Consider the following 22703-nt stretch of genomic DNA (forward strand, 5'->3'; position numbering starts at 1 on the left):
ATGTACCGTATATTAAATAAATCTGCTTATGGTTTATTTGGCGATGCCATCTGTGCAACGACGTGGCCAAAGGATAAATATAGAATCTGGGATGCAAGCAGCGACGCACATCTTTGCGTGCGACGCTGCATTGCGACATTTATAGAGTTCGTTTACCTTACGGCCTTCCAAATTGCACTTTATCGTCCGCTATTACGCGCAACAACACTTTCGTCGACTAGATATCAACAACGCCTCGAGGTTGAATTCGTGTTATTTGTTGAACTCGTTAAAATATGCTTCGATGGTTTTTGCACTATCCACCACTATCCAAAAAATTACAATATTTACTTGAACATATGTATAAAATGTCCTGAAAGTTTCGTTAAATTCTATACATTCGTTTCTTGCTAAAAAAAAGTCATGCAAATCGTTAAAAAAAAAACGTAGTCCTAAACCTACTTCCCCCTCAAGTAAGAATACTTAATTTCCGTCAATTGATGATTTCGCATTGGTTAAACTGAAATTGAAAATCGCGTATTTCGAAAAATGTACGTGGAAGTCTCGAACGTTCTATGGTCGGATGCAGCAGGTAATCAATAGTTGCAGCTCTCGTGTTGTATACCCGTATATACGTTTGTTATATGTATATTCGTATAAAAATGATGCAACAAACAACTGATACACGATAAGGTGTAGCATACAATTGTATCATTTCATTTATCTTTAATTGGGGCCTCCAAGTTCTATTTTGTTTTCAACCACAAGAAAATACATGGCACCACCGCACCTGGTTCGGATCCGACAATGACGCAATTAAAATTAGAAGGTACAATTTATGTGACAGAAAAAAAAAAAAATGAACCCGTTCCAGCAAACTAATAATTATAGGTTTACGTCTGATATTAGTTTGATGAATCCAGGAGTTGCGCAACAACATGTAACTCGGGGAAAACAAAGTTTACACCACAACTTGCTATGCGCTATCTGTGGACATTTATACTTTTTTCTCACAGTTTTTGTCAGAATTTGTACAGCCTTTGCTATACATAACTAACGAGGATGGTTTCAAAGCTGTTCTACAGGTGCGAATTCAGCCTTAAATTCTAGAAGCGTCTACGAACCACCCCGTTATCGATTTAGTTTCCGGCCAACCCCTGGAATCATCTGCGCAGTATTCTCGCGACAAGAATAGACATGTAACAACATTTCTAGAAATTATAAAAAACTTCCTGATAAAATGTCTGTTAATTAAGTTACCGAGGTCTATGCTAGGATCGTAAAAGGAAATACTTTATAGCTTGGGTAATGCATTTAAATGGCGTATTATTTTATGGAATCTCAGAGAGAGGTACATCCATATCGAAATGAAAGAATTCTTAGGCGTTGCCTTATCGAGGCAGGTAATGTTCTTAGCTGAGTTACAAAACAATATTCTTTCTATTTGTCTCACTTGTACTTGCGTGTATTTCAATGATAAGACCTAAAGAATTTTCAAATTTTATATACAGGGTGTCCCAAAAATCGGGGAGGAGCCGGAAATGGGGGGTAGCTGAGACGATTCTGAACAACAATTTCCTTTGCAAAAATGGTTAATATCGGTTAATATCTCCTTAACGAAGCCCCATCCGACATTTTTGCAAAGGAAATTGTTGTTCAGAATCGTCTCAGCTACTCCCCATTTCCGGCTCCTCCCCGACTTTTGGGACACCCTGTATACAAACGTGTGCGATAGTTTAGCGTTAATAATTTTTTTAGTCGCTATAATACATTTATACACTGTCAAAAAATAGTAGACTTTTGATAGTCTATTCTCTCAATTGCATAGCGCGATAGAAACGTTTATGTTCATACAATTCGAATAACATAAACATATCGATATAATAAAAGAGAATCGAAGGTAGCAGCAGTCGATCGCGTACAGCGACGTCACTGGCAATGTCCAAAACTACTTGAAACGTCGCGGATCGTGGAAAACCTTAACCGGCGGACGATAACAAATACACTGTGTGCATGGTATATAATGTCGTACCCTTAGATGGTTCAGTCGTGAAGTCGGTTAAGTTCATGGTACATTGTGCGGAAGTGATTTTTTACATTTTTGTGACTTCGAGCCTTTCATTTCTAATCTTGTCACATGGAATATTTATACTGTCGGAATTTCTCGAATTCATCTGTATGAAAGAATGATCATCGGCAGTCATGACCGTTTCCTTTTCCAAGAAAAGAAGCTGATAGGTATACGTTCCAAGTAAAGCTCCTACGGTCGGTCCAATCCAATAAATCTGAAGAAAATTGAATTAAAAAGTTATTATCGTGGCTTCTAATCCAATCTAATCTGTACCATTAGAGCAAATATTGACACGCCTCTCTTCGCGAGTCCACGAAGAGGTTTGTGCTCGTTATCAGGCGCGTCGAAGATTAGAGCTTAATGTAATTATATCGATACGATATCCGTTACGCACAAAGGATTTATAAATCACTGAACAAGTTCATAAATCAAACGATTATACGGATTGAGCTCACCCATTGATCCTTCCAATCTCCTTGGAAAAGCGCAGGAGCGAAGCTACGCGCTGGGTTCATGCTGCAACCGGTGTACGGGCTCTAGAGATCACGATTTTATGTTATTTGTCACACATTTCTAGAAAGTTTCGGGAATTCCGGCAAGAAAAATATTTACCGCTGCAAGTGAAAGCCCTACGATAGAGAAACCAAATCTGATAGCCGTAGAATCCGCGGTATGCGCGCATCTGGGATCCCAAGTAGCGCATGCTGTGCAAAGTACAATCGCCGTGCATAGAGCTTCGATTAGAATCGCTTGCACGATACTGACACCAGAATAAACAGCGGTCACGCAAAAGCCTGCCGACGAGTTGTGCCCGTCGCTGAGCAATTCGGGTGGAGTCACTGTCTGCTCGAATAAAATTCTATTTAAATCTGTGCACGATCAAAGCAGCGTCAACTACAATATAATTCGTACCACTAGCAGTCCGTATCCAATAATGGCACCGATGAACTGGCCCACTACGTAAACGATACCCGTTGGAATGGTTTTAAGTCCTACAATAACTGCTCCAATCGTGACAGCTGGATTGAAATGTGCACCGCTGATGTGGCCCACCATCTACGACAACAACAGTCATGGTCTCTATAGCCGCAGTAAAATTAGGAGGCACCGACCAGACACGATCATACGTTACGTACGATACATATCAAAATGCCGCGTCATTGCATCAAGTCAATACGTTCAGAATAATGGTTTTTATAAAACAGCAGTGTCAAGTAATCAGTCAAAAGTAATTCTTACCATGATTAACATATTGACAGTCATACCAAACGCGATAGACGTTTGTAACGGTAGAGGTATCGACAATCCCATGGTACCCACGGAGCCCATACAACCGATAAATAAAAGTACCGCTGTTCCTACCACCTCCGCGAGGAACATCGTGGTGGTACCCTTCTGCAGGTACCATATTGATTCTAAAAAACACCACAAAATGTTCGAATGCCAAGTTATTCTTTGGTTAATATCAATAACTCACTCGACGATTCGTCCTCCATGGTGTACGAACGAGAGTTTCGCTTAAACTAAACAGCTACTGTAACGATTCTGTTGTAGTAATCGCCACTTGAATTACGTTAACAATACTAACCGATGGATATCGCATTTCGCAATAATATATAAAAATGTAGCCTTATCAATGAGTGTAACGATACGATGCTTTCTTCGACGAATCAGTGTTCGTTCGTACATCTTAGCAGGAAAAGTAAGAAGGGAAACTATTATAGTTCTAATACTCGAATGCCATGGAAGTGGGAAGAATGTCATTGTACAGCGAACGAGACCGATTTCTATCATGATTTCAATTTAAACTCTTAACTTAAAACTTAAACTTAACTTAAAACTCTTGCCTCGAATATGCGTAGAGTAACTTTCCGGGATAGATTGCGGAAAATTACCAAAATAAGGCTGGACGTTTCTCGAACGTAGAATCGCATTTTATTTATGCGAAATCGCCTCTAGACTGCACATCGCTGGAGATTGTACTTCTAAATAAAACTATCAATCTGTATGTCCAATTCTACTTCCGCAATTTGCGGTGTAATGTAATAGTGGGAAAATTTACTCAATTTTAAGGTTGCCGGAATCGTTTATGGAAAGTTGTCGTACGAAACTTTTCACGCAAGCGCCAATGGATGATTGCCGCCAACATTACTGCTGGACACGCTCAGTTGGAGAGACGTTCCTCTTCTTTTGGAAGGCGAAAAAGATGGTCGAGTGACATGACGGATAACAACGGGAATCTAGATTATCGAAACGTCCATTACGAGTCGGACACCGAATATACGATTTGGATCGCTAGAACGCTGTTAGCTCCGATCGGTATCTGGCCGTTGTACAAAGACGACACGTTCTTGAATAATGTTATCAAGTTCCTTCATGTCGGAATAATCTTCAGTCTAATGTGTTTTCTATTGATACCGAATATGATTTATACCTTTCACGATTGCGAGGATCTGTCGCGGTACATGAACATTTTTGCCTCGCAAGTATTCAGCCTTTTGGGGATCACCAAGTTCTGGAGCATGATTTTGAATGGGAAGCAAATCAGACATTTTCTGGTGGAGGTGAAGAACCAATACAAGGATGCTGCATGCGAAACGGATCGACTGGTTATGAAGAAATCTGCGAAGATCGGTCGATTTTTCACGATAGTGTATCTGAGTCTCTCTTACGGTGGCGGGCTGCCGTATCACATTGTCCTGCCCTTCATGTCCGAGAGAGTTGTCAAGAGTGACAATACCACGCAAATACCTCTGCCTTACCTGAGCAATTATATTTTCTTTGTGATCGAGGACACGCCGATCTACGAGATAACGTTTGTCTCGCAAATGGTGATTAGCACCATAATAATGTCTAGCAACACTGGAGTGAATACTTTGATCGCCAACACTGTCATGCACTCTTATGGTTTGTTCGAGGTTGTCAACCAAAAGGTTGAAACTTTCTTTGAAGATGGCAAGAACGACTTAAACGACCGTCTTCGCCACATTGTCCTACATCATCTGAAGGCAATCGAGTAAGCTCGTTTTATTAAATTAAAAAATTAATACTTTCGTCTGCCACCCAGCATCTGCAGGCATATTTAAATAGCAGAAATTTATTATAGATTTGCTGACGCAATCCAGAAGGGTTTGAGCATAATGTTTCTGGCAGAAATGGGTGGTTGCACCCTCATTATATGTTTTCTCGAGTATGGCGTAATTATGGTACTAGACAGTAACATTGAAAATGAAGTAAGAGCAACGAATGTACGTTACATCATTTTCGTCTTGTTTTTTAGAATTGGGAAGATAAACATACATTCAGTATGATGACACATTTCGTTCTGATGACATCAGGCTTCGTGAATGTGTTCATAATAACATTTATTTGTGGTAGTCTCAAGCAGGAGGTAACCTTTGTTCTAAATATTGCTCTAAAACCGAATCAACTGGTGAAAATTGAATTGTTGTATAATGTCGATTTTGTGGTATTTTATTTGTTATAAAGAGTGAGAGAGTAGGAGAAGCATTGTATTTCATGCCATGGTACGACCTTCCTAGGGATGTAGCCAATAATATGAAAATGATCATGCTCAGGACTAGTCGACCATCGAGTCTGAGCGCTGCTAATATTTTTGATCTCTCGCTTCAAGCGTTTTGTGACGTAAGTTTGGTTATGTTAATTTTTTGAAGTATCGGTAGAGAAGCACATAGAAGAAAGAATGAATGTCTGCAGGTTTGCAAATCATCGGCGGCGTATTTGAACTTCCTGCGAACAATGGCGGCATGAAATTTATAAAAGTATTAATCGAAGAAATGCGGTGTATAAAATACACTGACAGCTCTTAACGCGCGACTCTCAACGTTCGTACAATTGAAAATTTGATTATATAGAATATTATTAGACAAATATTATTATTGAAATTTTGTCATGATTTTCTTTTTTCAATTTCTAAAAGACCAATAGATCTAGACGTCCATGGATGGGACCTTTCATCATCAAGTTGAGCTTTCACTCGTAATTATAGTCACTGGTGCACCCACAATTCACAACCCTTGCAAACTTTCCAGACGGTCACGAAGATTCACAACTTATAAACCGTTGGAGAAATTTGCGATTACATTAATCAATAAACGTCGTGATGACGGAATAATGTACGAACACTTCAGTCCATTATTTGTAATATTTTCTTCAAATATGTGCAAACCATTTTATTCAAACTATTTGAGATCCGACTTTATAATTCGAAACAATTATACCCAAAAGTCGAAACGTTTCGATTTATTTTCATCGGAAATTAATAATACTTTCTTAATGAAAAATTGTACTGAACGAACCACTGTACTACTGAAACTTGTGTTTAGAGTTCAAGAGATGGAAAAATGTGTCGATTAAATGTCTTGATTTAACAACAGGACAAGTCGCGACTCCCTTAATAAGAATTCCACAGGTCGCGTAGTTGCAATCAGGCTTTATATCAGCACTAAAGTAATGAGTATCTTTATATCAGTACTCTAAAGAGCAAGTATCGTATCAGTGGTGAAGTAATCACGGTATAGAGAATAATAGGCATACGCAGTTCGAGATGTAATTAGACCTCCCCGGCCCTTATTTTTGCGGCATCGTTACTTATTATACACGCATCATGTAAGTTAAGAAACTATTCCCATTACTAAACTTAACGCTGAACGTCGACACTCTATATTTTTGTTGAAAACATAATAGCTATGACACAGCAGTAGAATTGTTTCAATGTCAACCTCAAGAACATATGTCTGTCATAAAGTACACATTAAGAACATTCTCAAGAATACATATGTTCATGTTTCTTTTAATATGTTCTCCATCTTGTTCCAACACTTCTAAATCAGATCTATGTAATACACCACCGAGTCACACAATCCTAAACTAGCTCTTGATGTTCGTATCGCATTTCTTAATATTATTTAAAAAGAACTTGTCTTATCGATCGTGCAACGATGCAATTACATTCTTCGTAAAATCAACGTAACAACGTAAACTGCAAGCGAGTTCATGCGTGCGACACTTCAATGTCACGGGTAGATAACATATCACACAATGAATGATTTTAATTAATATATCGACTTTAATTTAAACAGAAAAATCAGGAAAAATCTGCACTGTTTTTTTTTTACACAAGAGCAATACGTAACACGAAGCGTACCATGAAACGTATATCGTAGCACGAGTAACATATAATCAATTGAAGTTCTACGTCGCTGATTTATGAAGCCATCAAAACCAGACCTACGGTTTTCATATTTTGAGTCGCAAGTTATTCATGCAAGATCGCTTTCCATCCGTGCTCGTTCCGCGAAACAACAGCGATTTTACTTCGCATTTTACTTCCTACCAGTAGTACGACTGAAAGATTAGCTCAATTTTCCGGAATCGCTATAGAACGTTCCAGGAATTTAAGATTGCAACGAATTGCCTACAGAAAATTGTTGTACGAAACTTTTCGCGCAGGCGCCAATGGAGACGGTCTCTGCCATACGGTCACTCTTTCTTCCCAATCGCGAAAGCAATCTTTAACAGCGAAGAAGACAGTCGTGAGATATGGCTAAGAGCATATGTAACCAGAGCTATCGCAACGTTCATTATAAATCGGACACCGAATACACGATCATCGTCCCTAGAACGTTGCTAATACCAAGTGGCATATGGCCGCTACGTAAAAACGACACGTTCCTGCAAACCAGTAGAACAATCGTTCAGATCGGAGCGATATTCGGTTTGATGTGTTTCTTGTTAGTACCTCACGTAATCTACACCTTCCACGACTGCGAGGATCTAACGCGATACATGAAGGTAATCGCAGCACAAGTATTCAGCCTTTTGGGGATCGTCAAATTCTGGACCATGATCTTCAATAAAAAACAAATCGGTCAGTTGCTGACGGATTTAGAGCTGCAGTATAGGAACATCGAATGCGAGGATGATCGACTAGTTTTGAAAAGATCTGCAAAGAACGGTCGTCTTTTCACGATAGTGTATCTAATGATTATCTACGGAGGTGCTCTCCCGTATCATATCATCTTGCCTTTTATGTCCGAGAGAGTTGTCAAGAGGGACAATACTACGCAAATACCTCTGCCTTACCTAAGCAACTATGTTTTCTTCGTGATCGAGGACTCGCCGTTTTACGAGATGATGTTTGTTTTGCAAATGCTGATCAGCACTATAATACTGTCCACCAATACGGGAATTAGTAGTCTAATCGCCAGCACCGTGATGCATGCTTGCGGTTTGTTCAAGATTGTCAACAGAAAGATCGAGACATTTTTCAACGACGATAAGGACGAATTGCATGTGCGCCTCAATCGGATAATCCATCATCATCTGGAAGCAATCGAGTAAGAACGTTATAACATATTAAAGAACGTAGTTATTTGTGCGAACGTGGTATCTTATGGGTGACGAAATGAATTGATTGTATACTTTGAAACAATAGTTTTTCATTACTTTTTAGCAAGAAACATTCGTCTTTCCGCTATTTTTTGTACAATTCGTTTGTGCATATTCTAATTACCTAACGACTGAAATGGATTATAGATTTGCTGCGTTGATCGAGAAATCTTTGACCATAGTGTTTCTCTCTGAAATGATTGGCAACACCGTCATCGTATGTTTCCTTGAATACGGAGTGCTCGTGGTACTGGACAAGAACAGTTAAATATACCTAAATGAATTACATTCTACAGTATGTTACTCCGAGGATGTTTTCTAGGAGTGGGAAGATCACAAAACATTCAGCACGATAACGTATTTCGTTCTGATGACGTCGATCTTCGTGAATGTGTTTATAATAACGGTTATCGGCGATCTTCTCAAACAGGAGGTGACTTTTCCTTTAAAAATTCTCGACAATGACGATTCATCTGGTTGAATTTTAACTTTTAGAGCGAGAGAGTAGGACAAGTGTTGTACTTCATGCCGTGGTACGATCTTCCTAGAGATATAGCCCAAAATGTAAGAATGATGATACTCAGAACTTGTCGTCCAACTAATTTGACTGCCGCTAAGATATTCGACGTCTCGCTTCAAGCATTTTGCGACGTAAGCTTTGAAACATTCATTTTTTACGCATTCATTATTAATTGCATACGTTAGCAAGTTGAATACGAAATAAGAATTTCTGCAGGTTTGCAAAACTTCGGCGGCGTATCTGAACTTTCTGCGAACGATGACGGCATAAAGACTCATAGAAAGGAAACGTACTTGAAAAAAATGTGATAAGAAGTATTTATCGTTCAGGTTACCTTACTCGTAATACAAATACTAATCCTACATATATAGCATGAACGACGTGTAAAGAATCTCAAATTAAAGTCAAACTCTTTGTCTACCAATAAAACCAGTAATCTAATCGATTGTTTCTAATATGTTTCTGTAGAAAAAAGTAAAAAATAAAAAACAAATAACCCTTTCGGTACGAGCGCTCTGTCCGCCGTGACACTCCCGCTGCAGGAGGTGCCGCACCGCAAAATGCGCGTGTAATCGTATAAGTAACACATGTAATATTATTAGACGGATGCCGGATATATCCGGCGCTCGTACCGAAAGGAATAATAAAGAGGGAACAGTTCATGGCACAAGATAAAACAAAGTTTGAAAATGCTACCTAGACATCCAGTATCGGTGAAACCTCGAATAGCGAGTCCCTATGTACACAGAAGGCCGGTAATAATATGTTCGTCTTCGCTTCTTTGATACGTACATTTTCCAGTTTCGATGCTTATGAAAGGTCCACCATAAATCTGTCATTATTGTTTATTCGTGATTTCACCGACCAGCTGAACGTATACCCCGTCATCAACGACGGAAAAGTTTCGAGCTCGATCCTTTCACGGAAATTCTAGGTAACCATTCTGGAAGACGAACCAATTGTTTATTCTCGGCTTCCATTTTTTATGTAAGAGATGTACTGACGCAGGCGCGTAATCGTGTCGAATGAAAAAAAAAGGACAGGACAGCTACCGAGGTAAGTTTTAGTGGAGGTACGAACATTCGATATTCCACGATGAGTAAGGAAAAAATCATTACGACGGAGAAGGCATGCAACGAGAACTACGATAACGACATGAGACTAAACGTCCAGCTGAACGTCTGGACGCTGAAGACAATCGGCACTTGGCCAAGAACCGTCGATCGTTCTTTGTTCGAGACCGTCGAACGCCTGTTACTCAACGTTCTTTGTCAGGGTTTGCTCGCGTTCATTCTGATTCCGTGCAGTATGTACATCGTCCTGGAGATCAAGGACTTTTACAATCAGTTGAAACTCGGCAGCGCTCTCAGTTTTTTCATGATGGCGGTGATGAAGTATTGCGTTCTGTTTGTTCGCGAAGACGACATACGTCGCTGCGTGAAATACATCGAAGCAGACTGGAAGAATGTTAAATACCGGAGTGATCGTGAGATCATGCTGAAGAACGCGAAGTTTGGACGACGACTAATTATGATATGCGGAGCGTTTATGTACGGCGGCGTTATCTTTTATTATATAGCTCTACCGCTCACACGTGCGAAGATCGTCGAAGAGGGCGGGAATCTTACCTATAGAAGACTGGTCTACCCTTTTCCCAAGATACTTCTCGACGCACGACGCAGTCCCATTAACGAAATTTTCTACGCGATTCAATTGTGCTCTGGCTTCGTTGCCCACAACGTTACAGTCGCCGCTTGCGGTTTGGCCGCGCTTCTCGCGATGCACGCTTGCGGACAGCTGCAGATTCTGATGAATTGGATGGATAGGTTGGTGGATGGGAACGAAAATGACACTGAGACTTTAGACCAGAGGTTGGCGAACATAGTGGAGCAGCACGTTCGAACGATCAAGTAAATAGATTTGATACACGCGATATTACAATTTAATACTTGTATAGCATAGAAACGAGCTATGAGCAACGTTTTTTTTATCTAGTTTAAGCGATATGTTTATCTTGCCATTTTAGATTTATAGATCTCACAGAGAATTTGCTGCATGAAATTTCCTTAGTGGAAGTCGTGGGCTGTACCTTGAACATATGTTTTCTTGGGTATTACTCGATGATGGTATGTATAGAGATTTAGTAATTCTATCGAAAACGTTTTTTTAATCTAAACTATTTTTAAATGACCTCTCACAGGAATGGGACCCTAAACAACCAGTCAGTGGTATGACATATGTAATCCTACTTATATCCGTTACATTCAACATTTTTATATTCTGCTATATCGGTGAACTCCTAGCGGAACAGGTACAGATCTTGTTCTTTAAAACTTGTTCGTTTTACGATAGTAAAATATTTTTGGCATTAATTCATACCAATAAAAATGTGAACGAATACCTTCTAACAGACCGTGAAAGTTGGCGAAAAGTCGTATATGATCGATTGGTATCGAATGCCTGGAAAGAAAAGTTTAGCTGTACCTTTGATGATGTCCATGTCCAACACAACCACCAAGATCACAGCGGGAAATCTAATCGAGCTTTCGATTAGTAGTTTCGGTGACGTAAGTGTATCGATAATACTCTCAACTATCGTCCACACCGTTACAATCGATGCTCACTTTGCACTTCCTTCGATTAGAATTGTTTGCTACAAAAATATCTCTCACAATATAGGTTATCAAGACATCAGTCGCATATCTTAACATGCTACGAACATTTACAACATGAGCAAATCCTAAAACCATTAACATTTTAGCGAAACTCGGATTGAGGATATTAGAATGACACAGGGATACAGATCACGTACGACTTCAACAAATAATCTTATGCTTCATAAATTATTATACAGGCTATTAGGTTTGAAAGAACGCTAACTAGGACATGTTTTCTAATATTTTGTACAGCAAAGATTAAATATTATCATTAATGCTTTTGTAGTATTAGAGCAAAGAATAAATATAACAAACTAGTGGTCCACAGCGAAATCAGGCTTTTACATATTGCTGCGCCGGGGAGTTATGCAATGCGGAGCATTCATTTTATTTAGTTTACTAAGGGATACCCACAGGTTTGTTACAACGAACAACAACAACACGTTTATTAAACGATTAACTATAACACAAAGATTTCGAAACGTCCGAACTGTACAAAGTTTATCTCTGTTCTGATCATTTAAATTATTTTAAATAATTGCCGGTTCTTGAATGACAAGCGGAAGAACGGGACCTTGCTTCCGCTTGTTCAAAGGAGCGGCTTCGCATCTTTGCGATTTCCGTACCGTCACAACAATATTATTGTCATATTAAACATCATTACGTGGAAAGTATTATCCAGATCCATAGTGTGGAAAAATAAGAAAGAGTAAAGCAAATGTATTCCATGAAATAATAATTTCTGAATCTGGAATCGAGAAACAACCGCATGTGCGTGCCCTTCGAGTATGAATAATGGATTCGTTAGAAAGAAGGGTTGATCTGTCGAGGAAACATTACCTGCGATTTGCATAATTACATTGATTTCAGGGCACCCTTGGGAAACTTACGCAGGCGCAATATTATTTCTCTTAAAATTATCTGTACAATAAATGCGTCTAGTATCAAGCGAACCGTTAAGCTTCATAGATGTAAAATCCAGTGATGGCAGTGACGAAAGGTCAGATAGTAGAACACGATTTGGAGAAATATGTAAATCTCAGCGTTCAGTGGAATCGGTGGCTGCTGAAACCTTTGGGTATCTGGCCAAATTTCCCTGACACTACACGGATGGACAAATACTGCAGTTGGCTCCTGATTGTTATATGCTACATTCTGATAAGTTTCTTTTGCGTACCCTGCGGCTTGTATATGATCATAGAAGCAGAGAGTGTCTACGACAGAATCAAACTGTTCGGTCCGTTGACTTTCTGTATGACTGCGTACTTGAAATATTATTCGATAATCTCACGCGGAGATGATATTCGTGAGTGCGTCAAGCGTATCGAATGGGACTGGAATCACATAAAACACTTGGAGGACCGAGACATTATGATATCGAAAGCGAATTTCGGAAAACGATTAATAAAAACCTGCGCTTTCTTCATGTACAGCGGTGCTGTTTTTTACTATGTTATCGTACCTATAAGAGTCGGCAAGGTCAAGATAGAAGACGAAAATGTCACCTTCATTCCGATTCCGATGCCTTTCCCGAGACAAATACTCGATACTCGCTACAGTCCGACTAACGAGATCATCTTCTCGATTCAGGTTTTAGGCGGGGTACTCATTCATGCAATCTCCGCTGGTGCATGCAGCTTGATCGCTGCTTTCGCGATCCACGCTTGTGGTCAAATGGAAATTATAATGTGCTGGCTCGGACATTTGGTAGACGGTCGGCCGGATATGTGCGAAACCGTGGATGGTAGAATTGGAAGCATCGTGAGTCAACACGTTCGAATAATAAAGTATGTAAAATACAGTTTTTCTATGCTAAAACTGGTTATAGCTGACTCGTTGGATCGCGTATTTTATGAGAAATTGGAATATATTTATTTGGTGTACTTGACTGTTAGTATTAGCATATTAGTAACCGAAGAAGAGTGATTAGCAAAGTGAGTAGCAAAGGGTTCGTCAAAAATTTCTTTGATTTTTAAACAACGCTCGACGCAATCGTATTAGTTAACGAATGCCTCGGGAATGAATTATTTAATCAAATATTTGTACTGGTACCGAACGAAAGAAACGTTACAAGAATTCGATATTTCCAATTACAGATTCTTGGCTCTCATAGAGAAGGCAATGTCACGAATATCTCTCATCGAAGTTTCCGGATGTACATTAGACATGTGTCTTGTCGGATATTATATTATCATGGTATGGCGTGCGAAGCACAATGCGAATGATACATTTCTATACAAATACTATTCCATATATTTGTCCTTTTGGTATTATAGGAATGGAATTCAAAAGACATGACTGCCACTGTAACGTATGTCATAATATTTACATCTCTTTTCTTCAGTATCTTTATATTTTGTTACATAGGCGAACTCGTCGACGAACAGGTAAGATTATGTATTTACAGAACGTATAAAATTCTTTACACTTTGATAGCAATATTATTCCGTATGCAATTTTGCACCTGTTACGCTAAGAGCGTAGTAAGATCGGCAGTATGTAATGCGTTATTAAAGGCTACGTGAACCTAGCACACGACTTTCAAAAAATTAACTTTCTTGTACGGAAAATGTTAGTACTTCGTTTGTAGTCGATCGTAGTAACAATAGTTAGATTCTGAATCACATGGAAAAATCAAATTTAAGATATCTCAATGTCGGGTGCGGGTCATTAAAAAAAATTTTTTTATTTTCTAATTGAAGAAACTACAAACGAAACACGATCATTTTCCGTAAAAGAAAGTTAATTTTTTGAAAGTCGGGTGGCAGGTTTACATAGTCCTTATTGAAGGATATAAAAGAAAAAAAGGAATTTTGTAACAGTGTGCAATGGTTGGCGAAACATCGTATATGATCGAGTGGCATCGACTACCAGAGAGGAAGCAACTTAGCATGATCTTAGTAATTGCGATGTCCAATGCGACGTCAAAGCTTACAGCTGGAAATATCATTATATTATCCCTCGACAGTTTCAGCTCCGTGAGTATCAAACGTACTACTGAACATTATTTACATGCACAAATATGAAAAACCATTTCTCGAATTGACAGGTTGTTAAAACATCGTTTGCTTACCTAAATATGTTGAGAACTATGGTTTAAACAATCAGCAGTGTGTTACGAAAATAGTGACGGTATCACACTGTTCCAACATGAATTTGTACCATTAAATCGATTTATTGGTGTATTTGAACTGAATGAGAATGACATTTTTAATTACATTACCCTCAAGATTATACACAGTTTCACACAGTTTCACACATCTGATTCGATTTTTTTAAGAGGCACATTTTTAGTCGTCATTCGGCTCGAAAACTTCTAAATCAATATGCATATCGTGAAACGTGCTTGCACTGCACTGTTTCTTCTTTGTAATGTCAATTGCGTTTATACGTAAAAACAATTATGCACTGACGTACTATGAAAGTTTTGATACGCTGGTTGAATTATTTCATGTACATACGTGTAACATGTTACTTTGCACAATGCAGCGGTATCAGGTTGGAACATGAAGACCATCGCGAAAGTATAATTGCACCTCAGTAAACAGTTTTTTCTACCTTTTAACGGAATACACATTGCGAAGAAGAAAACGGTATAGAAAATGTGTTCAAATACATATGAATATAATGGTTTCTGAGCCTGTCAAGGAACAACCGCATATGGGTTCCCTTCGAGTATGAATAATGGATTCGCTAGAAAGAAGGGTTGATCTGTCGAGAAAATATTACTTCCATAATTAAATTGATTTCAGTCTACCCTCGGGAAATTTATGCAAGCGCAATTCTACTTCTCTTACAATTATCTGTACAATAAACGAGTCTAGTATCGAGCGAACCGTCAAGCTTCAAAGATGCTAAGTCCAGTGACAACCTTAACGAAAGGTCATATAATAGAACACGATTTGGAGAAATATGTAGATCTCAGCATTCAGTGGAGTCGGTGGCTCCTAAAACCGTACGGGATGTGGCCAAATTTATCTGACACTACACGGATAGATAAATATTTCAGTTGGATCCTGATTGTGATATGTTGCATTATAATGAGTTTCTTCTGCGTACCATGTACTTTGTACATATTCTTAGACGCAGAAGACGTCTACGACAGAATCAAACACTTGGGCCCATTGACTTTCTGTGTGACGGCGTATATGAAATTCTACGCGGTAATCGCTCGCGGAGATGATATTCGCGAGTGCATCGAGTGTATCGAAAGAGACTGGTTCAACATAAAGTACTCGGAGGACCGAAACATTATGATAGCGAAAGCGAATTACGGAAAGCGAATTTCAAAAATATGCGCCCTTTTTATGTACAGCGGTGCCGCTTTTTATTATATTTTAATACCAATCAAAGTCGGCAAGATCGAGATAGAAGGCGAAAATACTACCTTCATTCCGATTGCGATGCCTTTCCCGAGACAAATATTCGATACTCGTTACAGTCCGATTAACGAGATCGTATTCGTAATACAGGTTTTAGGAGGGTTCCTGATGCACGCAGTTTCAGCTGGCGTTTGCAGCTTGATAGCTACTTTCGCGCTCCACATTTGTGGTCAAATGGAAATTCTATCGTCCTGGCTTGAACATTTGGTAGACGGTCGATCAGACATGTGTAAAACCGTGGATGGTAGAATTGGAAGCATTGTGAATCAACACGTTCGAATAATCAAGTGTGTAAAATACAGATTTTCTATAATACAACCTTATATAATTAATTTTATTTTGTGAACAGAACCTATGAAACATTTATTAAATGGTTGAATCCCAAAGTTTTCATAAAAATTTATTCATTTTATTGAATTTGTAAGCTATCAGTAAGCAAATACCTTGAGAAAGAATAATACAATCAAATATTTGTACTGATAGCGGAGAAAATAATTATTCATATTTCCAATTCAATATTTCCAATTACAGATATTTGTCTCTCCTAGAGAAGACAATGTCACGAATATCTCTCATCGAAGTCGCGGGACGTACATTAGACATGTGCCTTGTGGGATATTATGTTATCATGGTACGACGCACAATGCGAATGATACATTTCTGTACAAATACACTTGTATATACTGGCCCTTTGATATTGTAGGAATGGCATTCGAAGAACATGACCGCTACTGTAACGTATACCATAATATTTACATCGGTTCTCTTCAATATCTTCATATTTTGTTATATAGGCGAACTCGTCGACGAACAGGTATTTTTACATTTACAAAACGTATAAAATTCTTTGACTTTAACGACAACGTCGTTCCGAATGCAATTCTACACCTTTAACGCTAAGAGTATAGCAAATTCGGCAGTATATACTGCGTTATTAAAGGACATAAAAGAGAAAAGAGATCTTGTAATAGTGTGCAATGATTGGCGAAACGTCTTATATGATCGAGTGGCATCGATTACCAAAGAGGAAGCAACTTAGCATGATCTTAATAATTGCGATGTCTAATGCCGCGTCAAAGCTCACAGCTGGAAGTGTCATCATGTTATCCCTCGACAGTTTCAGTTCCGTGAGTATCGAAGATGAAACTACGGATCATTCGGTTGTATAGGTATGGAAAAAAATATTTTTCTAATTTACAGGTTGTTAAAACAGCATTCGCTTTTCTAAATATGTTGAGAACTGTGGCTGTGGCTTAAAAATTGGATTGTATGTTACGAAATTAGTAAGAGTGTTGTACTATTCTAACAAGCATTTTTATCATTGATTAGATTTATTGGTTAATTTGAAATTAACGAGAATGACATTTTGGACAATTCCTTATTTTGTCGATGAATTTTCAAAGTTTTTATTTTACTCAATGTCTCTGCTGCACAATGCACACATATATATATATAGGACAAAAAGGTACATACACTTCACAGGAAAAGCAACTCTCATAACTGACACGACCTACGTACGCGACCTGTTGAACGGTATCAGTACCTATGGTTTGGCGACACTTGAGAAATCAATCGATATTCACCTGTCTGCACCTGTAAGTCAAACACGACTAACTGGAAATGCGTTGCAAAGAAGAGATGCTTCATCTGGCAGATGTTACCTTCGGCCGCTTTAAATGCGTCCCTTTCGCAGTAGAATTACGAGAACGAGCGCAGGCGCAACATTATTTTCCATAGAACTGACAACACGCTATGAGCATTCAGTATCAGACAAGCGTTCGAGTTTGAACAATGCAAGACTCAGAACCGACGATATCGATATCCCAACCAGAGGAACAAGAGTTTCGGCGATATGTGAATCTTAGCATCGAGTGGAATCGATGGCTTCTGAAACCAATTGGTGCCTGGCCGCATTCGCTTAATATTTCATGGATAGAAAAATGTTTCACTTGGTTGGTGCACGTTGTATGTTACGGTTTAATTAGTTTTATTTTCATACCCTGTACTCTCCACACGATACTAGATGTGGAAGATACTTACAATAAAATCAAATCATTCGGTCCGCTGAGCTTCTGCGTGATGAATTTTATAAAATATTATTCGTTAATCTTTCACGTGAACGATATTCGTAAATGCATTAAATATATCGAATGGGATTGGAGGAACATTAAACACGTCGAAGACAGATCCATCATGGTGGCCAACGCAAATTTCGCGAAACGATTAGTGAAGTTCTGCACCTTTTTCGTGGGCGGCAGTTTCGTTTTCTACCATATCGTTGTACCTATAAACGTTGGAAAAGTGGTGGACGAAAATTTGACGTTCATTCCGATGGTGTGGCCTTGCTCGAGACTCATAGTTGACACCCGTCATAGCCCGGTTAACGAGATCTTCCTTTCGATACAAGTACTCGCAGGTCTTGTAATTCATACCATTGCCGCTGGTACTTGCGGTTTGATAGCTGCTTTCTCTGTGCATGTTTGCGGCCAGATAAAAGTTTTGATGTGCTGGATAAGATATTTGGTAGATGGCCGATCAGATATGTGCAAAACTGTGGATGGCCGAATCGCGAGCATCGTGTGTCATCATGTTCGGATATTGAAGTGAGTAACATCTATCTGTTGTACGATGGAATAATAAATCGTTATTATCGTATGCGCTGCTAAATACACCTTTACAACAAATTTCATGAGAATTTAAAAAAGAAAAAAAGAAAACAAGAGAATCTAAAGACGAGCAAACAAAAAATGTGTCCGTGATTCCACTATGTGCAATTACAGATGCGTAGCTCTCATCGAGAAAACAACAACGCAAATATCTCTCGTAGAAGTTTCAGGATCCACGTTAGGTATATGTCTTCTTGGCTACTACATTATCATGGTAAACACGTAAGATTTTATGCGATACTAAATAGCTTATTTTACGAGAATTTACATGTTTCTGTTTAATCCTGTTACGCAACAGGAATGGAAAGCAAATGACTTAGCTGCTTCTGCGACATACAGCGTGATACTCGTCTCGTACCTCTTCAACATCTTTATATTTTGTTATATAGGCGAGCTTGTCGCAGAACTGGTAAGATCTTGCATAACTTTCCGTTAAGATTAGCGTGGTATGTAACGTTGCGTTAAAGGATAGAAATGAGAAGAGAATTCCGTGACAGTGCAGAAGTATTGGCGAAATGTCCTACACGATTGAGTGGTATCGCTTACCGAGAAGAAGAAGACCCGGCGTTATCCTGATAATCGCGATGTCGAATGCAACGATGAAGCTTACAGCTGGAGGTATGATCAAACTGTGTTTCACAAGTTTCAGTGACGTGAGTATCTAATATATCACCGCATTCCATCTATATTTAAGAATAAGACAAAATATTTTACAAATCGATAGGTTGTTAAAACATCGGTGGCATTCCTAAACATGTTGCGGACATTGGCTTAAAGTGTACAAATAATAAATTTCGAACGATTGTAAAAGCTGACGAAGGCAATCCTAAGATTGTTCGAAGCAGCGTTTTAGTGATACAAGAATGACATCGAGAAATAATTTCCGCGACAAAGAGTAGTTTTTCACTTAAACAAAAAGCCAATAAAAATTATTTGGCCACACGAGGCCAATAAAACATTTGCAAAGCGTTTTTAGAAAAAGTTCCTCTTTCACTTATCAAATTATCAGGACGTATTCTCTGCAAGTTGTCACGTACCTGAAAGTTAAACATTTTCTCATAGATACGGCATCGATGCAGGAGTATTTTATAAATTCTGTTAATATCTTGCAATGGTAGAACAAAGAGCAAATGTCGCTGATACGACACACAGCAGAAACAATTCTCACAGATTGCATCTTCCGTAAAATTGATACACAGAACCTGATGAGTAGTATTAGCGTTCACGGCCAGACGAAGTTCGAGAAATCAATTAATCGACGTTCAGACGTCTGCATGGTTCGGATCGGAAATGCGCGAACTAGCAAATTAGCAATGCAGTTGGAAAAAAAATCGATCGCCTTTAGAAAGAGTTACTTTCGTCCTAAAGGATTATAAACATGTGTTCTTTTCCCAGTAGAGTAGCGATACCTACGCAGGCGCAACAATGTTTTCCTGCAAGTTAACACACTGTGAGCTCGCAGTGTTAAGCAAGTACAGAGGCATCTACGATGGAAAAGGTAATGGCCAGGGAATCAAAGTCTCCGAAGTCAGAGAAGGAATATGAAAAATATGTAAATCTCAGCGTTCAGTGGAATCGGTGGCTTCTAAAACCGATGGGTATCTGGCCGCAATCGCGTTATACTTCAGGGATAGGAAGGCGCTTCAAATGGCAGATAAACATCGTTTGTTGCGGCTTGATAAGCTTTCTTTTTATACCTTGCGGTCTCTACGTGATGCTGGAAGTGAAGGAATTCTACGATAAACTTAGACTGTTTGGTCCGTTGAGTTTCTGTGTAATGGCGTACTTGAAATACTACTCCATAATCAGTCACGAGAATGATATTCGCGAATGCATCGAGCGCATCGAATGGGATTGGAAGAACATTAAGCATAGCGAAGACAGAAATATCATGATAGCCAGTGCGAATTTCGGGAAACGTTTAGTAAAAGTTTGCACATTTTTCATGTATAGCGGTTTCGTTTTTTATTACATCGCGTTACCTATCAGGGTCGGAAAAATCGCTACGGAGGACGAAAATCTGACCTTCATTCCGATGGTGTTTCCTTTCTCGGAATACATAGCCGATACCCGGCACAGCCCCGCCAACGAGATCCTTTTTTCGATTCAATTTTTAGGAGGCGCTGTGATTCACGGAATCGCGGCTGCTGGCTGCAGCTTGGCAGCCGTGTTTGCGATCCATGCTTGCGGTCAAATGAAAGTTTTGATGTGCTGGCTGAACCATTTGATAGACGGCCGACCGGATCTGTGCAAAACGGTGGACGGTAGAATTGCAAACATTGTGAACCAACACGTACGAGTATTGGAGTGTGTAAAACGAATCTTTTGAAGACTTGTACATTAATTAAGTCGAAGCATATTTAGAACATTAGCTGTTGTTAGATAGCAGAATCGTTACTGAAGATGTAGGAAGTTTGTAGGCTAAAACAACGCTTTAATCGGCTGAGATTATCAGTCCGTAGTATTCTTCGATCATATTGTTTTCAATTGCAGATTTTTATCACTCACAGAGAAAGCATTGCAACAAATATCTTTTGTGGAATTCACAGGATGCACATTGAATTTGTGCCTCCTTGGTTATTACGTAATCATGGTATGCGGATAGTATCCACAGATATGGATAAAATTTTCTTTGAACGATAAGTGACAACTAAATCTATATTTGCCTTCTAATATTGCAGGAATGGAATTGGGAGGATTTAACTGTTTCCGCAACGTACGCGATCATACTTTTGTCTTTTCTCTTCAATATCTTTATATTTTGTTACATAGGCGAACATGTCGCAGAACTGGTAAGAATCTTAATGCGGGTAGAAAACACCTTTTGACGATAATTTATGCACGGTGTTACCTACTTTTCCGTCAAGATCGGAGGAGCATGATAAACACTTTGTTACGACGAATTGGACCTGTTCTGCATATGTTTAAATATGTGTTAACGATGCCGAACGATGTGGTGCTCTTCTTGCAGAAACCTATATATACTATCTCACACAATACTTCACACGATAAGTCAAAAGTAACTACTGTGACTAAAATGAATAGTCAGAAAACAAGAAATATCTCGTAAGTACAGGCAAAGTATAATATCGTAACAACGCGTTTATAAACAAACTTCGTATAACATTTTTTCCTCATTTTCACTTGTAGATTATGCTCCTACAATCTAGCCGGGAAAGTAGGAAACACCCTGTACAATGATTCTTTCTACCACAGTATACAGAGTGTCCCAGAATTAGTGTAACAACCGGAAATGGGGGTAGATAAGACGATTCTGAATCACAATTTCCTTTGCAAAAATGTCCGATGGTGCTTCGTTTTTGAATTATTAACGAAAATCGCCGACCAATCACAGCGCCCGAGTAGCGCGTGCTCAGCTGGGTACGTGCCGGGCTCTGTGTTTAGAATCGTCTCGGCTATCCCCCATTTCCGGTTCTTACACTAATTTTGGGACACCCTGTATATGTGGATAAAAAGATGTACGATACACTTGCAACATCATTGATGCAACAAATCTTTTGTAACAGTGCAAACAGGTTGGCGAGATGTCCTACATGGTCGAATGGCATCGATTAAAAGGAAATCGAAGACTGAGCTTCGTTTTAATCATTGCGATGTCAAATCTGTCGACGAAACTTACTGCAGGAAACATGGTCATTTTGTCCCTTAGCACTTTCGGTGATGTAAGTATCCCAACATCATTATCGATTATTCGTTTGAAGAGTAAAGACAACTTTTTACAATGAACAGGTCGTTAAGACGTCCGTCGCTTTCTTGAATATGTTACGAGCCACGACGTGATCGTTTTCCAAATTACCCAAATAATACAATCGATATGTTTGCGGCGAAATCCAATGTACAACTAAAGATTATCACTTGTAGAACTAAGAAATTACCTGTACTTGTATTTATTGAAAATAACATTTTAAGCATGCTACGATCATTATTTGGCCTATTCACATTTTCTTATATACTCACGCATATTTTTTTGTGCTACGTGTAACACGCAATATTGTA

At 38.9% G+C, this 22703-nt stretch overlaps 7 protein-coding genes across 8 annotated transcripts; 6 read left to right on the forward strand and 1 right to left on the reverse strand.

Annotated features, from left to right (window-relative positions):
* Window positions 1–1700: 1700 nt before the first annotated feature.
* LOC128887517 (aquaporin AQPAe.a-like) lies at window positions 1701–3656 on the reverse strand. The gene is made up of 6 exons (XM_054143510.1): window positions 3528–3656; window positions 3290–3465; window positions 2963–3106; window positions 2663–2893; window positions 2506–2586; window positions 1701–2264 (listed from the first exon to the last, which is right to left on the reverse strand). The coding sequence occupies exons 1-6, from the start codon at window positions 3544–3546 to the stop codon at window positions 2073–2075; spliced, it is 843 nt and encodes a 280-aa protein (XP_053999485.1). The 5' UTR covers window positions 3547–3656; the 3' UTR covers window positions 1701–2072.
* A 333-nt stretch (window positions 3657–3989) lies between these two features.
* LOC128887492 (uncharacterized) lies at window positions 3990–6265 on the forward strand. Its single transcript, XM_054143465.1, has 5 exons — window positions 3990–5066; window positions 5157–5256; window positions 5331–5441; window positions 5540–5695; window positions 5768–6265. The coding sequence occupies exons 1-5, from the start codon at window positions 4183–4185 to the stop codon at window positions 5819–5821; spliced, it is 1305 nt and encodes a 434-aa protein (XP_053999440.1). The 5' UTR covers window positions 3990–4182; the 3' UTR covers window positions 5822–6265.
* A 1181-nt stretch (window positions 6266–7446) lies between these two features.
* LOC128887725 (uncharacterized) lies at window positions 7447–14738 on the forward strand. The gene is made up of 14 exons (XM_054143926.1): window positions 7447–8409; window positions 8609–8708; window positions 8784–8894; window positions 8957–9112; window positions 9198–9245; window positions 10110–10891; window positions 11008–11107; window positions 11182–11292; window positions 11393–11543; window positions 12621–13425; window positions 13735–13834; window positions 13915–14025; window positions 14461–14616; window positions 14688–14738. Exons 1-14 carry the CDS (start codon window positions 7613–7615, stop codon window positions 14736–14738), a joined length of 3579 nt encoding a protein of 1192 aa, XP_053999901.1. The 5' UTR covers window positions 7447–7612.
* LOC128887506 (odorant receptor 63a-like) lies at window positions 10077–11714 on the forward strand. The gene is made up of 5 exons (XM_054143492.1): window positions 10077–10891; window positions 11008–11107; window positions 11182–11292; window positions 11393–11548; window positions 11661–11714. Exons 1-5 carry the CDS (start codon window positions 10077–10079, stop codon window positions 11712–11714), a joined length of 1236 nt encoding a protein of 411 aa, XP_053999467.1.
* A 749-nt stretch (window positions 14739–15487) lies between the features above and the next one.
* Window positions 15488–17457, forward strand: LOC128887499 (odorant receptor 22c-like). Of its 2 annotated transcripts, none has more exons than XR_008460051.1 (5): window positions 15488–16307; window positions 16552–16651; window positions 16724–16834; window positions 16961–17147; window positions 17221–17457. XR_008460051.1 is itself a non-coding variant. In XM_054143483.1 (5 exons), the coding sequence occupies exons 1-5, from the start codon at window positions 15490–15492 to the stop codon at window positions 17275–17277; spliced, it is 1242 nt and encodes a 413-aa protein (XP_053999458.1). In that variant the 5' UTR covers window positions 15488–15489; the 3' UTR covers window positions 17278–17457. The 2 variants fall into 2 exon arrangements, 1 of the variants encoding a protein (XP_053999458.1); XM_054143483.1 differs by having other exon boundaries at window positions 16992–17147.
* Window positions 17458–17811: 354 nt separating this feature from the next.
* LOC128887726 (odorant receptor 22c-like) lies at window positions 17812–19461 on the forward strand. Its single transcript, XM_054143927.1, has 5 exons — window positions 17812–18623; window positions 18801–18900; window positions 18985–19095; window positions 19184–19339; window positions 19411–19461. Exons 1-5 carry the CDS (start codon window positions 17812–17814, stop codon window positions 19459–19461), a joined length of 1230 nt encoding a protein of 409 aa, XP_053999902.1.
* A 714-nt stretch (window positions 19462–20175) lies between these two features.
* Window positions 20176–22609, forward strand: LOC128887727 (odorant receptor 83a-like). Its single transcript, XM_054143928.1, has 5 exons — window positions 20176–20993; window positions 21180–21279; window positions 21368–21478; window positions 22214–22369; window positions 22437–22609. Exons 1-5 carry the CDS (start codon window positions 20176–20178, stop codon window positions 22485–22487), a joined length of 1236 nt encoding a protein of 411 aa, XP_053999903.1. The 3' UTR covers window positions 22488–22609.
* The last annotated feature ends 94 nt before the right edge of the window (window positions 22610–22703 follow it).

The sequence above is a fragment of the Hylaeus anthracinus genome, unplaced genomic scaffold, assembly GCF_026225885.1.
Source record: "Hylaeus anthracinus isolate JK02 unplaced genomic scaffold, UHH_iyHylAnth1.0_haploid 11989, whole genome shotgun sequence".
NCBI classification, from domain to species: Eukaryota; Metazoa; Arthropoda; class Insecta; order Hymenoptera; family Colletidae; genus Hylaeus; species Hylaeus anthracinus.

Excerpts from the sequence above, each read along its gene's own strand:
- LOC128887517 (XM_054143510.1), bottom strand. Across the intron at positions 3,107-3,289 it reads CTGTCAATATGTTAATCATG|ATGGTGGGCCACATCAGCGG; the intron begins GTAAGAATTACT and ends TTGTTGTCGTAG. Across the intron at positions 2,265-2,505 it reads GAGATTGGAAGGATCAATGG|ATTTATTGGATTGGACCGAC; the intron begins GTGAGCTCAATC and ends AATTTTCTTCAG.
- LOC128887492 (XM_054143465.1), top strand. The coding sequence starts at position 4,183 with ATGATTGCCGCCAACATTACTGCTGGACACGCTCAGTTGGAGAGACGT. Across the intron at positions 5,442-5,539 it reads GTGGTAGTCTCAAGCAGGAG|AGTGAGAGAGTAGGAGAAGC; the intron begins GTAACCTTTGTT and ends TTTGTTATAAAG. Across the intron at positions 5,696-5,767 it reads CGCTTCAAGCGTTTTGTGAC|GTTTGCAAATCATCGGCGGC; the intron begins GTAAGTTTGGTT and ends GAATGTCTGCAG.
- LOC128887725 (XM_054143926.1), top strand. The coding sequence starts at position 7,613 with ATGGCTAAGAGCATATGTAACCAGAGCTATCGCAACGTTCATTATAAA. Across the intron at positions 8,895-8,956 it reads GCGATCTTCTCAAACAGGAG|AGCGAGAGAGTAGGACAAGT; the intron begins GTGACTTTTCCT and ends TTTAACTTTTAG. Across the intron at positions 9,246-10,109 it reads ACTTTCTGCGAACGATGACG|GCATGCAACGAGAACTACGA; the intron begins GCATAAAGACTC and ends ACGACGGAGAAG.
- LOC128887506 (XM_054143492.1), top strand. The coding sequence starts at position 10,077 with ATGAGTAAGGAAAAAATCATTACGACGGAGAAGGCATGCAACGAGAAC. Across the intron at positions 10,892-11,007 it reads CAGCACGTTCGAACGATCAA|ATTTATAGATCTCACAGAGA; the intron begins GTAAATAGATTT and ends TTGCCATTTTAG. Across the intron at positions 11,108-11,181 it reads TTGGGTATTACTCGATGATG|GAATGGGACCCTAAACAACC; the intron begins GTATGTATAGAG and ends GACCTCTCACAG.
- LOC128887499 (XM_054143483.1), top strand. The coding sequence starts at position 15,490 with ATGCTAAGTCCAGTGACAACCTTAACGAAAGGTCATATAATAGAACAC. Across the intron at positions 16,652-16,723 it reads TGGGATATTATGTTATCATG|GAATGGCATTCGAAGAACAT; the intron begins GTACGACGCACA and ends TTGATATTGTAG. Across the intron at positions 16,835-16,991 it reads GCGAACTCGTCGACGAACAG|TGTGCAATGATTGGCGAAAC; the intron begins GTATTTTTACAT and ends ATCTTGTAATAG.
- LOC128887726 (XM_054143927.1), top strand. The coding sequence starts at position 17,812 with ATGCAAGACTCAGAACCGACGATATCGATATCCCAACCAGAGGAACAA. Across the intron at positions 18,901-18,984 it reads TTGGCTACTACATTATCATG|GAATGGAAAGCAAATGACTT; the intron begins GTAAACACGTAA and ends GTTACGCAACAG. Across the intron at positions 19,096-19,183 it reads GCGAGCTTGTCGCAGAACTG|TGCAGAAGTATTGGCGAAAT; the intron begins GTAAGATCTTGC and ends ATTCCGTGACAG.
- LOC128887727 (XM_054143928.1), top strand. The coding sequence starts at position 20,176 with ATGGAAAAGGTAATGGCCAGGGAATCAAAGTCTCCGAAGTCAGAGAAG. Across the intron at positions 20,994-21,179 it reads CAACACGTACGAGTATTGGA|ATTTTTATCACTCACAGAGA; the intron begins GTGTGTAAAACG and ends TTTCAATTGCAG. Across the intron at positions 21,479-22,213 it reads GCGAACATGTCGCAGAACTG|TGCAAACAGGTTGGCGAGAT; the intron begins GTAAGAATCTTA and ends CTTTTGTAACAG.